General features: G+C 41.0%; 1 protein-coding gene across 1 annotated transcript in view; it reads left to right on the top strand.

The window, feature by feature from the left end:
* LOC132825607 (protein ELFN1-like) overlaps nt 1–19250 on the top strand; it is a 59340-nt gene that overhangs the window by 22682 nt on the left and 17408 nt on the right. The window contains exons 3-4 of the mRNA XM_060840990.1: nt 13603–13682; nt 13858–13952. Coding sequence (XP_060696973.1) covers nt 13603–13682; nt 13858–13952 — 175 coding nt within the window. The remainder of the gene's footprint in view (nt 1–13602; nt 13683–13857; nt 13953–19250) is intronic.

Genomic DNA, 19250 nt, shown 5'->3' with positions numbered 1-19250 from the left:
ATATAGGACAAATGCTGGCAAATTAATCTAGAATATCTAGATTAATTTAGGATACCTGGTCAGCATGGACAAGTTGGACTGAAGGGTCTATTTCCACGCTATAGATTTCTATGGCTCCGTGACCTGTTGACTTCATGAAGTATTTCTGTTATGTACAGGATAAATTATTCTGAATAGGGAGAAATTACAACTTGTGGCAAAGAAATGATAGAAATAATCTTAAATCTTAAAGAATTTAAAAATGATGAAAACAAAAAATTCTGAAAGTCACAGCAGGTCAGGCAGCATTCGCAGAGACAGAGAGAAAGAGAGTAAGCAAATGTTTTGGGTCTAGATGAGTCATCATCAGAGCTGATGAGAAGTGTGGCAAGGGGCAGCATTTTTGCAATAGTTGAGGGGGGTGGACTGCTGTAAGAAAGGGTGCTGGTAGTGCAGATTAAGTGATTGGAATGTGAGAATGGCAGAACAATGGTGTGTCCAACTGCCAAACTGGAAAGAACAGATGGTCCCACTTGGAGTAGGGGGGGAGGGAAGAGAGGAGATAGTGACAGAGAATGTAACAAGTAAATGTAAAAGAAAGGAAAGAAATGGGAGTGAGTTCACAACCTGAAGTTGTTGAACTCAATATTAAGTCCAAAAGTTGGTAAAGTGCCTAGTCTGAAGATGAGATGGTGTTCCTCCAGGTTGCACTATGATTTGCTGGAGCGTTGCAGCATGTTGAGCTAGGGGGCAAGCAAGCAGGAAGTTGTGTTAAAATAATAGGAGGTTGGAGTTATGCTTGCATGGATTGGAGATGTTTTGCAAAGTGATCGCCCAATCTATGTTTGGTTTCTCCAATGTTGGGTAGGCCACATTGGGTGCAACAAAAACAATAGACCAGGTGAAGGGGCAGGCACTACACCTTGTCCAGTTACATGGGGACTGGGGGTGGTGTTAGTGGTCATTGAGGAATGGACTAGGGCAGGAAAAGGAACTGGAAGAATGGAATGGAATCCACTGACTCCCATAGTTAGCTTCACTTGCCTGACACCTTACACCCTCATCCATTGCCACTCTAGCTCCTCACTACCCTGGCACCTAACCCCTCAGCCATCTGGCACACTCTCCTTCACCACTTTGCACATTATTCCCATCACCAACCTGTCATCCTACTCCTGCTTCTACCTTACAACATTATCTTCTCTCTGTTGCTGTGAAAGACATTCAAACTACAGAATGCAACTCATCCTGCTGAAAAAGGGATGCAGTCTCCATACTGATCCACTCCTGTACTGACTGCAAGCATTTCTTGATTAATATCCATTGATACCTAACAGGAGGCATCTGTTTGGGAGTAGCATTCAGGGGTAGAACTGATCAAAATTTACGTTTTTTTTTGAAAAATTTGAATTGAACTGAATTTGACCAGAAATTGGCTAAGTGTCAATATTATTGTGTTTCATGGAGGGTTTCTGTCTGTGAAGCTCAGTAAGGTTCCTCATGCTATGCTCTGAAACTCATCTTGTTACTTATGCACCATGCCACAATGATGCCCTACTTGTATCTTCCATTTTGTGAAATTACGCACCACTGCCGGAACTTCCTGGGCATCCTGGCACCAGCTTTAGAGTTGTGCTGTACTCCAAGTCAAGTGCTGCCAGCCAGAAGTTGCCCTTTACAGTGCCGTGAATGTAGATGCAAAAGCAAATATTTCTTAGAATGCATAGGTAACATGTCTGACATTTAATTGTATGTATCTGTTGCTATTGAAGGACCAAGATACATAGCTTACCCATTCTTACTCTCATCCCATCTTAGAACCCTGTCAAAGACAGTGCTACTCTTTTCCCCAATGCTGCGTGTAACCTAACCTCATTGTTCAATGTGGGGTCATCAGATACTGGAAAGGCTGCAAATGGTTGAAAACATTCACTTTTCTTCAACAACAGCCAAAGGGTACAATAAGCAAGCAAACAGAAACTTAATTTGCCCCTGGAAACAAACAAGGATTGCATGGTTTCTGTTTCACAGCGAACGTACGGTCAATAAGTGATCATTTCACCCAGCTCACACCTATTGAAACTGGATGTTGATTAATCCCTGTCTGCTACTTTGCTATTGCAGCATTCTATTATGCAGAAGTTGATGTTCCTCCAGCTCAACATTCTCATCTTCCTTCTCGAAAGACTGCTGCTGCTCTCACAACTCTTCAGAATCCATCATATCCCTTCTTGTCTACTCCAGTTGTATGCAGTGCACTCTGTTCAGAGTGAGCTACAAGAACACCCCCAGACTGATCCAAGCATTGGAACCTATCTTCAGCAGACCAGTTGTTTACTTCACATTGGCCTCCACAATATGCTGCAATGTATCTACTCTTGGCCAAACTCAGGATGAAGCCATCATCTGTGGTCACAGCAGGGAGTGCTTCTTATGTAGTCGCCATCCTTGTAAGGCATCTGACCCTTAATAGATTAATATACTCCTCCATACATTGGGACATGGAGGATTCCAACAAGGAGGGCTATGAAATGCCACTACATGGATCTTTGACATGGGTCCTTATTCAAATGAATGCTATATAAGACATGAAAATACAGTAGGAGTTTGTAATTGCACTATGATTGCAGGTACTTTGTCCTCCCAATCCCCCCATATCAGTCAAGAAAAGGAGCATGCATATAAGAGCATGTCAGCAAATACATACAATGCAAGGTGAGAGGGAGTCAGTTCCATGCTTATGAGATCTTCGGGATGTTTTGTGAATTATGGTCTGGGGATACCACTTTTGGACATGGATACTACACGATGCTCTTCACCCTGTACTGTGAAAGTGCCTGACTAATGTAATTGTCCTTTGAAGATGTCCTATCCAAAGGTCAGGCAGATGGGCAGAGGGGGAAAGGTTGTCTTGTTAGTAAGAAATGAAATTAAATCAATGGCGAGAAAAGATATTGAGTTGGACAGTTGAGGAACTGCAAAGGAAAGAAGACGCTGCTGGGAATTATATACAGACCTTCCCAGCAGATGTCAGGATGTGGGGAAGAAAATACATCAGGAGATAAAAAAAAGGTATGTAAGAAAGGCAGGATTACAATCATCATGGTGGATTTCAATATATGGGTGGAGTACGATAATCAGGTTGGTAGTGGATTCCAAGAAGAGGAATGTCTATGAATTATTGAGGCAGTTGAAGTACAGCCCATTAGGGAGCAAGCAGTTCTGGATTTAGTGATCTATAATGAGGCAATTTTGATTAGGGAGTTGAAGGTAAAGGAACATCTACGGGGCAGTGACCATGTGAGAGGAATCACCCTGCAATTTGAGAGAGAGAAGATTGAATTAGATTTAACGGTATTATGATTAAAGTAAACATAACTATGAAGAAATGAGGGAGGAGTTAGCTAAAGTTGAGTGGAATGGACGCATAACAGGGAAGACGATAGAGCAGCAATGGCAGGAGGTAATTCAGGAAGCCCAACAGAAATTCATCCCAAAGAATAGAAACGTACGAAGGGGAGGATGAGGCAGCCATGGCTGATGAGGGAAGATAAGAATGGCACAAAAACAAACAAAGAAGCATAAAATGAGGTGATGAATAGTGGGAAGCCAAAGGATTGAAAAACATTTAAAAACCAGTAGAGGATAACTAAAACAGCAGAGGAAATATGAGAGTCAGCTAGCTAGTAGCATAAGATTGCAAGAGTTTCTTTTAGAGAAATAAAGAAGAGAGAGGTAAGAGTGGACATTGGACCACAGTAAAATGAGACTGAAGAAATAATAATAGGAAACAAAGAAATGGTGGAGAAACTGAGCGATACTTTGCATCAGTTTTTATGGTTGAAGACACTTGTAGCATACCAGAACTTCAAGAGAATTGGGGCAGAGGTGAGTGGAGTGGTCATCATGAAGGAGAAGATGCTGGGAAGCTGAAAAGTCTGAAGGTAGATAAGTCACACAGACTAGATGGACTGCACCCCAGTGTTCTAAAAGAGATAGCTGAGGAGGTAGTAGAGGCATTGGTGATGATCTTTCAAGTATCACTAGTGTCAGGGGAAGTCGCAGAGGACTGGCAAATGGCTAATGTAATAATCCTGTTTAAGGACACCATAAACTATAGGCTAGCTATTCTGACGTTGGTCGTTGGTAAGAGTTTAGAATCCATTGTTCAGGATGAGAGTACGGAATAATGTGGAAGTGCATTGTAAAATGGGGCTGAGTTAGCACAGCTTCAGCAAGGGAAGGTCCTAGCTGATAAATTTGTTAGAACTCTTTGAGGAGGTAACAAGCAATTTAGACAATGGACAGTGAACATGATTGACTTAGATTTCCAAAAAAAACCCTTTTATATGGTGCCGCACAGGAGGCTGCTAAATAAGATAAGAGCCCATGGTTTAAGGGACAAGCTGCTGGCATGGAAAGAAGATTAGCTGACCAGTGGGAGGCAGAGAGTGGAGATAAAGGGTTCTTTTTCAGGACGGCAACCAGTGACTATTGGTGTTACACAGTGTTGGAACACAACTATTCACATTATACCTTAATGATGATCTGGCCAAAGGACAGAGGGCATCATTGCTAAGTTTGCAGATGGGACAAAGAAAGGTGAAGGACAGGTAAATGTTGAGAAAACAAGGAGGCTGCAGAAGGACTCGGATTGCCTACAAGTGTGGGCAAAGAAGTGGCAGATGGAATTCAACATGGGAAGGTGTGCAGTTATGCACTTTGGTAGGAAGAATAGTGGTGTATACTATTTTCTAAATGGAAAAGGCTTTGGAAATCTGAAGCTTAAAGGAACTTGGAAGTTCTAGTTCAGGATACTCTAAAGGTTAACATGCAGGTTTAGTTGGCAGTTAGAAAGGTAAATGCAGATTCCCATTCCTAGACGTGACAGTTGAACGTACAGTTAACGGAGAGTTTCAAACCAGCATCTACAGAAAAACAACAAACACAAACCAAATACTTAACTTCATCCAAACATCCACAAATGGGGCTGCATCAAGATATTATTTCAATGAGCTACATCACACTGCAGCACCCAAGAACTACAAAAGTAGAAGAAAAATATCTATACAACATTTTTTTAAAAATGGGTACCCAATGAACGTAATCTGCCGATTCCTCGGAAACAAATCCAAACAAGCAGTTACAATGCAACGAAAACTGTAACCACATTACCTTACATCAAAGACGTATCAGAAATGACTTCCAGACTACTCAGATCCCTTGGCATCATGGTAGCCCACAAACCTACCGACACACTTAAACAGCGACTAATGAAGCTAAAGGATCCATTAGATACTACCAGCAAAACTAAAGTCATTTAGAAAATACCATGCAAGAACTGTAAAAAACACTACATTGGACAAACTAGCAGGAAACTAGCCACCAGGATACATGAATACCAACTAGCCACCAAAAGACATGTCCCACTATCACTAGTTTGCATACATACAGACAAAGAAGGACAGCACTTTGACTGGGACAACACACACATCCTACGACAGTCGAAATAAAGACATGCACGAGAATCCTTAGAAACATGGAATTCTATCCAGGACTCCATCAATAAACACATCGACTTAGATCCCATCTACCTTCCCTTGAAAAAAAACAGGAAATGACAACACCCACTTTACGAAACCAAGACCCGAAAGAGAGGTGGGATACACTACCAGCGCTTCACTGGAGACTCTCACTGATGGCATTACCTAGTCATGGTAACAAAATCTTCCAGCTCAGTGAGCTAACATACGTACTTATCATCAACCTGAGCTACAGATCTTCTCAAAATTTGCTAGGTAAATACAATGTTAGCATTCGTTTCGAGAAAGCTAGAATACAAGAGCAGAAATTACTGCTGAGGCTGTAATAGGCTCTGGTCAGACATTTCTAATGTTGTGAACATTCTTAGGCCCCATTACTAAGGAATGATGTGCTAGCATTAAGGGGGGTCCAGAGAAGGCTGACAAGAATGATCCCAGGGATGAAGGGCTTATCGTATAATGAACGGTTGAGGACTCTGAGTCTGTACTCGATGGAGCTTTGAAGGATGAGGGGAGAATCTGATTGAAACTTACAGAATACTGAGAGACCTGGATAGAGCGGATATGGAAAAGACTAGGACCCGAGGGCTCAGCCTCAGAGTGAAATGACAACCCTTTAGAACTGAGATGAGGAGGAATTTCTTCAGCCAAAGTATAGTGTACCTGTGGAACTCATTTCTGCATAAGGCGGTGGAGGCTAAGTCATGGAGAGTATTTAAGACAGAGACAGATAGGTTCTTGACTGGTGAGGAATCAAGGGTTATGGGGAGAAGGCAGGACAACACTGTTGAGGAACATAACAGTCATCATTGAATGGTGGAGCAGATTTGGTGAATGGTGAATCAAATGGCCTAATTCTGCTCCTATATGTTACAGTTTTACAAAGACCCTCACATAACTCAAAAGTAAAGACTGGATGCTCAGATAGAAATAAAACAGACTACCGAATTTGGGTGTCATGACAGCCATTTTCCATTTCCAGAGAACATGTACGAGTCACGTTGAGTGTGATTAGCATTAAAAGGCCATCACAAAAGGATACAGTGTGTTGCAGCCTCACCACGGTGATGCAGCCCTCCCACATCTTCAACCAACACCACCTTCCTTTCTTCTAGCCATTCTGCTTTGAGCCACAAGAAAATAGGGACCAGCAGAGATTGAACGTTTCAAAAACAAAACAGTCCTAATTTCCAATCAACTGTTGAATAGTATGACAAAAATCCTGTTAGTGAATGGCAAGGGGCTTGTCTGTATCCATTAGCATATGATTATTACTTAATTTCACCTCATTTATACACAGTTTCCATTCTCCCACTCTTCGTACAGAAACAAAACAGCAACAATTCCCAATATGAAAGTCAGAACAATTACATGGCAACTCCAGCTCACTGCTTACTCCTTCAGCTCTCCATCTTGACTCTAAGGGCTTGCAAGCTGGGCGGCAATTGCCTACAGCACCCCATCCACAGATGTTGGCATTGGATTTGAGCCAGCATCCTTAAACCTTCCTGTTATATCTCCCATCCACTTAAAATACCAGTGCTTCAGCTAGGAGTGCACTGGCATACTGACTCCCATTGATACTTAGCTTTCTTACATTCTCAAACGCCACTTTAAATTATGACTTGATCTCTCAATGGTATCGCTGTAAACCAAGCCCTATAGTTTGGTCATGTCAAACATTCTGCTGCACTGCCTCCCCAGGCAATGGTTGTGACTATCGATGACTACCACTCTGTCACATAGTAGCCCACTTATTCCAAAACATTATCATCTCTCACCCTTAAATACTGAATTTCTCCACTCACAATTATTGGCCCTTCTGCATTCCAGCGTGCTGCATTCAATCCTCTGAAAAGATTAGATTAGATTAGATTCCCTACAGTGTGGAAACAGGCCCTTCAGCCCAACCAGTCCACACCGACCCTCCGAAGAGTAACCCACCCAGACCCATTTCCCTCTGACTAATGCACCTAACACTATGGGCAATTTAGCATGGCCAATTCACCTGACCTGCACATCTTTGGACTGAGTTCTCCAGCTTCCCTCCCACAGCAGTGGCCTCTGAAAATGCTCCCTTGACTTTTAGTGGACAGACCCAGAATAGACCATGTGCAACACCCTTGACTGACCTTGATAAATAGCCTTAACCGATGAGTGAACAAACCACTGATTGATCTGAGGAAGGGTCACTCAACCCAAAACATTATTTCTGATTTCTCTCCACAGATGCTGTCCAGATCTACTGAGCTTTTCCAGCAATTTCTATTTTGATACTGATTGATCTGTATGCAGCAGCCTGACTTATGGGCCAAACAGGTTGGTTGTACTGGACCCACAGGAATGACTGTGAACCATTCCCCAGACTGTCCAGCCCAGTTCATGAAGGCTCACTAACAATTCACATCTCATCAATCTACTTGCACCATTTTCTATTGCAGAAACTTAGTTAAACAGGAAATAAGATTGAAATTTAAAATAGAGTTATAAACAAAGCAGAAATGGCTAGAAAGGATCAGCAGGTCTGGCTGCATCTATGAAGAGACATTAGAGTTAACGTTTTGGGTCTAGTGAGCCTTCCTTAGAGTTTATGAAGTTATTTTGAAAGAATGACAACCTTGCATTTATATAGCACTCTTGTTGACCTCAGGAGGGCCCAGAGTTCTTTGGCTTTAATTAATACCTTCTGTGGATGTGTAGCCACTGTTGTAATGTAAGAAATATGGCAGCCAATTTGTGTACAGCGAGATCTCACAAACATTAATGTAATAAAGTTCAGATTATTTGTTTTGGCAATATTAATTGACAAGAGATGTTTTTGAGAACTCTTCAAATCATGCCATGTAATCTTTTGCCTCCACATGTAAGGGAAGAAGGACTTTTATTTAACACCTCATTTGAAAGAAAACACCTCCAAATCTGCAGCATTCCTTCAAAACTGTAATGTAGTGTCAGTCTGTAAAGTTACGTTCAAGTCACTGGAGTGAGGATTCAATGCAAACCTACGAACTCCAAACGAGGCATCATCTGAATCACCTTCACCATTACTCACTGACATGAAAGAGATTTCTCCCACTATCCTTTTAAGGCATGTTGACAAGCTGTTGCCACTTATGAGAGGGTCATTAACCAGAGATTAGTGAAAGTAACAGAGGGGTAGAGGAGACTTTATCTAATGCAGTCATTTGTTATGATCTGGAAAGTATTGCTTGATGGATACAATAATAACTTTCAAATGGCAGGTATTTTTGAAATGGAAAAATAGTCACAGCTCTGGAGGAAAGGCAAATGGAGTGGGATTAACTGAAAAGCTCTTTCACAGACACACTGAGCTGAACCTTATTTTTTTGGCGAAATGCGAGTTGTGTCAAGTTTTTTTGGAGGGATTCTTATTGTGATGTCCAGCAAGACTTCTCACAGTAGCTTACAAACTCAACTCATTCACTACCTGTCCTTAATGGATATCCACCAAAGATCTGGCATCTCCTGTGCTATCTTTTAAAGGCCATTGTATACCTGGAAAGGTATTGCCAATCCAGCACTACCTCTCACCAGCAGAGTAATGGCACACCAGACACAAAGCCCAAAGCACATAGCTGGCATGGCTCTCACTCTCTCAGGGCGTCACCCTTAAAACACCAGGTCACACATTATACCTGTACTCAGATATATAAAGTCTGAAAACCCTCTCTGTGTGCACACGATTATTTCCCGGTGGTCTATGAACAACCACATCTGGTTATTGTTCCAGTATAGGCAATACAGGCAAGCAATCAGACAAGTCCAAACATGAGCTTTTATTGACAGCCATGAAAATGGAACACAAACAAAATGTATCCAGAGTGCGATTCACTCACCACAATGTGAACCAAATGTGGATATCTTGACCTTGACAGTCCATGACTGTCTTCTGCATCCACTGGAACCAGTCAGGTCAGGTCATAACTGGCAATACAGCTGAGCTCCATTACCCACAAGGAGTGCTTCCTCCAGCTTAGTGTCCACATCCTTCTTCTTGGGTGACTGCTCCTCAGCACCTCTCACATTGTCCTGTTGCCTGCTCCAATTGGGTAGAACACAGCTCAGCAGAGGTAGAGGTCATGGTGATGGTCACAGTTCTTACACCTCCACCCCACTTCCTACTATGCCTTTCAATGCTGTTCTGCATATTCCTCCATACACCTTGAGTTTCTCCCCATCACTACCCTTGCTTCCACCTCCAAGTGTGCTTATGCTTATGCCCCAGCCTTGACTCTCCCATCTTTTGTGGCAGTCATCACTCTGTTGCCCCTACTGATCCCCTTATGTTCTCTTTAATGATTAATGGATGGATGCACAAGATTATATTTGCACTAGATTTCTGACTGACTTTGACAAGCAGTCCCAGACATGACTGATCACTGATCACTGTCTTTGCAGCTCCCTGACTGCTGCTCCAGTCCCTACAGCCCATTTTCCAAGACTATAGTCAGACAGGTTCTCTGCTGATGAGCAGCCAAAGCTGACAACTGAGTGCAGTCAAATCCCTGGACTGTGTGCAGATGGTCCCGGGACTACTGGCTGGGAACAACCACTTTCTGCACCCCCATTTCACTGGATTAAGGACTAACCACCAGTTTCTGACATGGCTATTTGATTGAATGTTGATGCAATGTGCTTGCAGCTACAACTGTTAGACTGACGTCTCAATGTGCAGTACATGAAGATGTCTCCTCTGATTCCTGGACAGATCCCTACTGACGAGCATGCCAAGCAGTTTGACTGAGTATCTGTACAAAGGAGCCACTTAATACAGCAGTACTAATAGCCTTTTGATTCTGGCTGAAGCATCAATGTGCTAATTGGCGTGGCATGACAAGACAATGTATGGATGTGGTGAGCACATTAATGCTTGCTAAGTAAGCAAGCACTAAGAAAGCCAGTTAGTGGTTTTAGATGCAGTCTGTTCTAACCTGTGAAGTGGGAGCCTATCCCTGTGCACAAAGTGTCCATGCTGAGGCCTTTCAATGCTAGTTGCTTGTGTGTTCTGCAATGCGAGACTGTATTCCCGGATGTGTCCTGCTAGTGTATCAGAGAGGAATCATAAAGGTCATGAGTGAGTGATAAGTGTCCAATGCCAAAGCCTGTAGTTCAGATTTCAAGTGGCTGATGGCCCTGGATCATATCCTGAGCTGCTGAGCAACACAAAGGTTCCTGATAGTCAGTGATGAGCTAAAGTCACCAAGTGCCTGCCCCAATTTTCATGTCACGAATTCTCGACATCCAGCTTATTTGGCCGATTTAGTAAGATAGGAAGTTAAATATTAATAAGAATAATTTTGGCATTAAGAAGGTGTTTAACAAGCTATAATTTGCCTTAATTGACAACTTGCCACTGTCTAACGAGAAACTCACTTCACCGCTCAGCTAAAGCTGAAAAGCTGGAGCAATGTGCTCACAACTTTGAGATATTCCTCATTGGACTTCTCATTCTGCCACAAATCTCACTGTAGGCCATGTCTCTCAGATCCCTGCCCAATTTTGTCCAATGAGACAAATGACCTCCTTCAACCTTATGAAGATTTAAGATATTGTTCCTCCTTTCCCTCCTTCTCAGGCCCTGACTCACAATGCCTTCCTTTGTCCGCCTGCTTGTCGCTGGGGCCAATGTTTCTCATTCAAACAACAGTAAAACCAGATTGTGTGATCTTTATCCAAAAACAAAAAGGAAAATTTTCCAAAGTCCTGACCAACATTTATTCCTCAACCAACACCACTAAAGAAAAAATTGCTTATTATTGTTATTATTGTGCATTATTATTATTTGAACTTGCCATGCAGAAACTGGCTGCTGCACTTCCTGATGTACATTACAATAATGTACATGTTTTGAAACAGGAGTATTTTCTTGGCTGTAAAATACTTTGGGACAGTCCAAGGTTGTGAAATTCCAAAATTTTTGTTTTACTGTTCCTCTTTTGCCTCCTCATTCATGTGTTGCTCTGCTTCACATTGAACTAATTCAAACCCATTCCTGTAGCATTTTTTTCTCTCCTGTCAGCAGCCCATGTTTGCAGTATTGTTTTAGCATTGTCTTTCCAACACTGCAAACTGAGCCAATTCAAACCCTCTCCTTCCCTTTCTGAGATCTTGCACTGTTACATAGAAAATAGCAGCAGCACTGGGTCTTTCAGCCTTTCACACCACCATTCATCTAGATTATAGCTAGTCTTTCCACTTCAATGCATTTTCCCCACACCTGATGATATTTTAATTTTGAGAAATCTGTCAATCTCGGTCTTCAATATGACTGAACCTCTGCAGCACTTTGGGGGAGAGAATTCCAAACATTTATTATCCCCTGAGTGAAGAAATTTTTCCTTGTTTCAGTCATGAATGACCTATTTCTTATTCTGAAATTGAGTCCTCTAGTTCCAGATCCCACCAGCCAGAGGAAACATCCTTCCTGCGCATACCCTGTTGAACCCTGTCCAAATTTTGTTTGCTTTAATGAGACCTCTTCTCACTCACTCATGAGAATATAGGTATAATCTCTTCAAGCTGTCCTCATCCCTGTCATCCATGGGATCAGTCTAGCAAACCTTTGCAGTACTCTGTCTATAGCAAATGTAATCTTCTTACTTAAGGACATCAAAAATTATACACACTACTCCAAGACCAACCTCATCAAGATTCCATACACTTGGAGGAAAACTTCTTTACTCCTGTACTCAAATCTCCTTATAATAAAGACCAATATACAATTTAGCTTCTTAATTGTTTGCTGCAGTTGTATGCTAGCTACTAATGACTCATTAACAAGGAGACTGAGGACTGGAGGACAGGTTAGATATCAACACTCCATGGCCTACCAACCTGAGAATGACTCACTTATATCCCCATCTCTGTTTTCTGTCTGTTAAACCGTTCTCAGTCCATGCCAGTATATTACCCCCAAGATCATGTGCTCACGTTTCATTTCCTAACATTCTGCATCTGAGCTTACCAAAAGTATTCTGAAAATCCAAATATACCACATCCACCATTTCCCCCTTAACTATTCTGCTGGCAACATTGTCAAAAAAAGCTCCAACAGGCTGATCAAACATAATTTCTTTTTCATAAATCCATGTTAACTGTGTCCAATCCTGTCATTACTTTTTCAGTGTACAGTAATCACATCATTTAGGATAGATTTTAGCATTTTACCTACTGTTGAAGTTGGGCTAATGTGTCTGTGTCTTTTCTCTTCATTCTATTAAACAGTGAGTTTATCATTGCTATCTCTAATCCGCAGGCACCATTCCAGAATCTGTAGAATTTTAGATGACAGCCAACACAACTATTATCTTTGTTGAGATGTAGATCATCAGGTTCTTGCAGTCCAATTAATTTCTCCAGTCCTGCTCTTTTGTTATTAATTTCTTTCAGTTTCTCATTCTCACTAGTTCTTTGATTCTCTAGCATTCCTGTGAGTGTTCTATGCCAATGTGCACAAAGGACTGAATTTTAATGTTTTTGAAAAGTATCAGTTTTGTTGACTTCATGGAGTTTTTTCTCTGTGAGGCCTAGTGAGTTTTCTTATGCTAACATCCAAAATACACTTCATTAATTACCTTCCTTGTCCATGTTGCATTCCTCTTGTCCATTGCTAGCCGGATTCTACCACTTGCTGTGAAGACCAAGGACCATCACTGCTAGATTATCAATGACAGGTTAGAGGCAAAAAGGGTTACACCCAAAATGTTGACTTCTGAACCTCCTGATGCTGCCTGGCTTGCTGTGTTCTTCCAGCCTCCTGCCTGTCCAGTACAGATTATTAATGCCATCATCATCTTTCTGCTACCTTACACTCACTCCATCTCTCCTCCTGCACTCACCTCCCACTAAGGCTCATTCTCCAACACTCTCACGAATTCATGCAACATCTTCCCTCACTAGCTCTCACCTCTCCCATCTCCAAGCCTCTTAACCCTGCAAGATCTCCATACTGCTGACTCGCCACATTTGGGACACCTCAACAGATTTCCCACGCACCAGCACCAGTGCTAACTGCTGTGCCATCTACTTTCATGTCACTCAATCTCTTCTCCTATTTCAGGAGAAAGCAACCCACAATAAGACAGAGAAAGCCAAGACAGTTGGTGGACTGCCTGACATTCAGCTCTTCAGCCCTATGAGGTAATAATCCTGCCCCCGACTGTCCCAAATGACTGATTGATCTTGCCTTAGCCTCTTGACTCATGTCAGATGCTTACTGTGCCAGAGGCCCCTGACTAAAGGCTGGCTTTTTTGAGTTGACTCTGGACTGCTGACACCATGGCAAGTTTTCTGGCTTTGTGCCTGCACTAAACAGCAAGGCAAGGCATAAGTACGGTGAACCTGGTAGCTCTGGCTCAGGGAGCCAAATGCAGAAAGACAATGCAAGGCAGAGATGCTACAAGCAGCCAGGTAGGCTCAAGGTGAGTGAATGCTAAGAGAGCAAGCAAGCAGCCCTGACATGCAGCCTGGTCCAGTTCAAGAACATAATGCTTATTCCTGTGTAGAAAGTGTACTTGCAGCAGCATTGCAGTGCTAGTTGCTGTTGCATTCTGAAATATAGCTTAAAGAGTCCTTTTTGTAGATCGGTGTGATTCTATGAGGCTCCTGGGAGGTTGACATGCGTCAGATGCTAGTGTGTAATGGGCACACATTTGTCTTTGCTAATCTTTACCTTTTTTCATACTTTTACTGTTTCTTTTATGTTTCTTGAAGTTATTTTTCTTATTTTTAACTTTTAGTAGGGTAAATGCCAGAGTCTGTTATAGAATACGTCAGAACAGAACATTTCAAAACCATTAACAGGATTAGACAAAACTAGCAGGGGTTATGAAAAGTAAATCATGCTTTCCAAATATATCAGAGTTTTTTTAGGGTAACGTTAGAATAAATAAAGGACAACCAGTGGATGTGATGAACTTGGATTTTCAGGAGGCTTTTGATGTGGACTCACATACGAGGTTAGTGGACAAATGTAAAACACATGGGATAGGGAATAATGTATAGGCATGGACTGAAAGTTGTTCAACAGACAGGAAACAGAGACTGGGAATAAATGGGTCTTTTTCTGAGTGGCAGGCGATGACTAGTAAGTAATGTGCAATGTGACAGGATTCATTAATAAACTCGGAGTTAAGGCATCTCTAGATAGCATTGATCATGGTGCAATTGAATTTTACATTGAGTTTCAAAAGGAGTAGATTGGGTCTAAAACTAGAATTTTAAGACTAAAAAAGAGCAGTCATTTGGACATGAAAGCTGTGCTAGTTGAAGTGAACTGATGAATTCGACGAGAGGATAAATCAATCGAGACACAATTGGAGATATTTAGGATATTTCAGAATAGTCAGAATAAGTTTATTACGTTTTAAAATAAAAATTCTGTAGGTTAATGAAAGGAGTTGGGGAAAGCAACAAATTTACGGAAAACTTATTTAACTGTGTAAGCATAAGTGGTAAATCAGCTAACCAGCCAAATACAAAGAACAATACAGAATGACTAAAAGGTTAGTCATAAGAAATAAATTAGACTGTGAAAGGCAGCTAGCTAGCATGGTATAACTGGAAAGCAACAAGAGTTGCTATAGGAATTTAAAAAGGAAAAATGAAGTAAAGTAAGTGTTGCTCCATTAGAAAGTGGGAATAGGGAATTAATTGTAGATAATAAGGAAAGGGAGATGAAATGAACAAATATTTTGCTTCTGACCTCATTATTGATGATACAAAAATAGTCCAGTAAAGTTGTAGACCAGGACATCAAAGGGAGAGAGAACCTTGCAAAATTATAATCACAAGGGAAATGGCAATAAGGAAATGGGTGGAGCTGCGAGTTGACAAATCTCTGCATTCAAATGGACTTCTTTCTAGAGTCTTAGATTGAATGGCTAATAAGCTAGTAGATGCATTGATATTAATTTTCCAAGAGGCTCGAGATTGAGGAAAGGTTCCATTAGCCTGAGAAATAGCAAATACAACCTCTCTATTCAAAAAGAGAGGGAGGCAAACAACTGTAGGTCAGTTGACTTGACCTCTGTCATGGGGAAGCGGGTAGATATGTTGAATCAATCTGTTCAGATGTGGGGGTGAGACTTGAACCCAGACCTCTTGAATCAAAGATAGGGAAACGATTACTATGCCACAGTAACCCAATAGGGGAGCATCTCAAATTCATCTATGAATAGATTACAGCTATGCCCTTAGGACAACCTCATTGTAATCAGCAAGAGTCAGCATAGTTTCATCAAAGAATAGCAATGCTTAATCAATTTATTGGATTAGATTAGATTAGATTAGATTCCTTACTATGTGGAAACAGGCCCTTCAGCCCAACCAGTCCACACCGACCCTCCGAAGAGTAACCCACCCATACCCATTTCCCTCTGACTAATGCACCTAACACTAGTAATGGTTGCGTTCTTGTGCAACCCCACTCTAAATGAAAATAGAACTTTAAGTGTCGGTAAGGCAATCACTTTATGGCCAATACACATTTTAAAAATTTGCACTTTAGAAACAGCATCCCCTATTCATCAATTCGCATTCACAAAACCTGTGTTATAGTAGAATGATCTATATTTAAAAAGGCAGACAGATACCATGTTGGGAAGAATTCGGCCTGAAAGGGTAAAGCTGCCAATGGCTAACACACGAGTAGACTAAACTCAATAGATTGAGTAACCTGCTTCTGCTCATTAGTATGCAAGCTCAGTTGTGAAATGTTACTTAGCCACCAGGTTTTAAGGTGCAGTTTTATCCTACAGTTGGGTGGAGCTGAAAATGCGTTGCTGGTTAAAGCACAGCAGGTTAGGCAGCATCCAAGGAACAGGAAATTCGACATTTCGGGCCAGAGCCCTTCATCAGGAATGAGGAAATATAATCCATACAAAATTATTTTGTACAGAGAACCTCTTCTATTGATCTTTTAGTTACAGTTATATTGCTGGGAACACATTAGTGATATAAACATGTCAATATAAAGATGAATTAAATTAAACTGTCCTGAAACAAGCAGAGCATAAAAATGAATTGCAGCGTTCTCACAAGTATTCAGTTTATCTGGTGGGCAACTGAGCCATGCAGACAAGGAATTTGCTAGATCTGACTTTCAGCAGAGATTATCTCAACCAGGCTGAAAGAGTTGCTACCGAAATGAGTTGTGTGATACCCGATTGTGGGGGGATAGTGGAACATTTGCACAATACTTAAATCATTATTGTTTAGTGTGTGTGGATATTTTGGAAATGGTAACAGGGTTAAAAATAATGCATCATGTTTATACTGAGGTGACACGCCAATAGGAAAGTAGGAGTGCTATTCCTTAAGAAACCGTTGAGGACATTGTGAAAGAACACAGCAATGAAGTATCCAAGAGAAACAGCTCAACTTCATCAATTTGAATTGTCTGGTGAAGAACTAGCTTCAAAGTGCATAATCTTACACTGCAATATAAACATGTTCAAAGAATATTTTAGATCACATCAAACTTCACAGTCTAATTTTGGATTTCCTGGTAATACGTAAAAATGTATTTATTAATGCATCTTATGACCAACATGTTTATAAGCTGTGCAAGTGTCTTATTTCAATTCATCAGACTGTTTATACCAATATCATCTCAGGCATTAAAATATCTGGCCCTGACAACTAACATCCACACAAAGCAGACAACTGTAAAAAAGGCATATTCAATTCCAAAATTAAGCAAACAGCACGAATCATATTCAATTCTAAAGGTTAGCTCTATTTTCCTCTCTATAATGCTACCAGACCCACTGAGTAATTCTTGCACTAAGTGTAAACCAATCCAGACCCACAACATTAGAATGTCTCATTTTCTGAGATGTTGAGCTACTGGTGTTCAACTTGGGTAGACAAAAGTTAAAGATCACACAACACCCGGCCATAATCCAACAGGGTCATTTGGAAGCACAAGCGTTTGGAGCTATAAATTCTGTGTCCTATGATCCTGTCCCACTAGTTACCTGACAAAGGTGCAGTGAGATTGAAGGAATAACTTTACAGTGGATAAAGGGGACACTCCAGTTGTACTGTACTAGGATTTCTAGAATGCATTTGTTAAAGCACTATACAGACAGTTTTGCAGAAAGTAAAAGCTCATGGTTAGGGAGAATGTTTTAGCATGGATTGAAGGTAGATTGGCTGACAGAAAACAGAGTCTATGTGTAAATGGCTTTTTGTCTAATTATCAGGATAATAGGGGTCTGTGCTGGGGCTTCAGGTGTTACAATTTATATCCCATAGTTAAATGAGAGGAATGGGGGGATGGTAAGTAAATTTGCAGACAACACTAAGATAGGAAGGAAAGTATATTGTGAAGAAGATATAAGGAGATTGCAAAAGGATATGATAGGTTGAGTGAGTGGCACAAATCTAGCAGGTGAAGTATAACACAGGAAAATGTGAAGCTGTTCACTTTGGCAGGAAGCGAAAGCAGAGTATTACTTAAATAGAGGAATGACTGACTGCAGAATGCTGAGATGCAAAGGGATTTAGGTGTTCTAGTGCCTAAGTCACAAAACATTAACATAGAATGACAACTTGTAATTAAAAAGACTAATAGAGTATTAGCTTTTATTATGAGAGAAATTGAATGTAAAAGTAAGGATATTGTGCTTCAGTTGTATAGGTCATTAGTCAGGCCATATCTTGAATATTGTGTACAGCTTTGGTCTCCTTGTTTAAGGAAAATTGCAAATGCATTTGAGTCATTTTAGAAGTTTATTGGTTTGATATCTGGAATGAGCAGGTTGTCTTGTAAAACAGTTAACTGTAGGAACAGGAGTAAATCATTCAGTCTGCTCTGCCATTAAATGAATTCACGGCTAATCTGATCTATCTTGACTCCACTTTCCAGCTTTTTTTCCCCATGATTCTTGATTCTCTTTCTGATTAAAAATCTGCCAATTTCAGCCTTGAATATACTTAAGACACAGCCTCAATAGCCTTCTGTGGTAAAGAATTCCACAGATTCAGTACCCTCTGACAGAAGAAATTTCTCCTCATCTCTATCTCAAATGTGCGACCTCTTATTCTGAGATAATGCCCTCTCATTGTAGATCCTCCCACAAGTGGAAACAATATCTTCACATTTATAATCATCTGCAAATGTTATATGTTTCAATAAGGTAGCCTCTCAATCTTCTTCCAACGAGTACAGGCTCAACCACTCCTCATAAGATCGTTTCTCCATACCTAATATAAGCCGAGTGAACTTTCTTTGAGCTGTCTCCAGTATATCTTCCCTTAATAAGGGATCACAATATTCCAGCTGCTGTGTGATTCATGCCTTGTACAGTTTTAGTAATACTTCCTTACTTTTAAACTCATTTCCTTTGACATAAAGACCAGTGTTCCATTTGTCTTCCCTATTACCCACGGAATATGGATGCTAGCTTCTGTGATTCATGGATGAGGCCTCCCAAATCCCCCTGTTTTGAAGAAGGGTCACTCAACCCGAAATGTTAACTCAGATTTCTCTCCACAGATACTGCCAGACCTGCTGAGCTTTTCTAGCAATTATTGTTTTTATTCTCTGTTTTGTAGTTTTCTTCAGTATTTCTCCATTTAACTAATACCCTGCCAAAGTGCATAACCTCACATTTCTCCACATTATATTCCATCTGCCAAGATTTTGCCCACTCGCCTAATCCCCTGCAGACTCATGTGTCATCCTCACCACTTGCCTTCCTA

This window comes from Hemiscyllium ocellatum, chromosome 20 (assembly GCF_020745735.1).
Source record: "Hemiscyllium ocellatum isolate sHemOce1 chromosome 20, sHemOce1.pat.X.cur, whole genome shotgun sequence".
Taxonomy (NCBI): domain Eukaryota; kingdom Metazoa; phylum Chordata; class Chondrichthyes; order Orectolobiformes; family Hemiscylliidae; genus Hemiscyllium; species Hemiscyllium ocellatum.
This window is presented reverse-complemented; position numbering and strand designations above follow the sequence as displayed.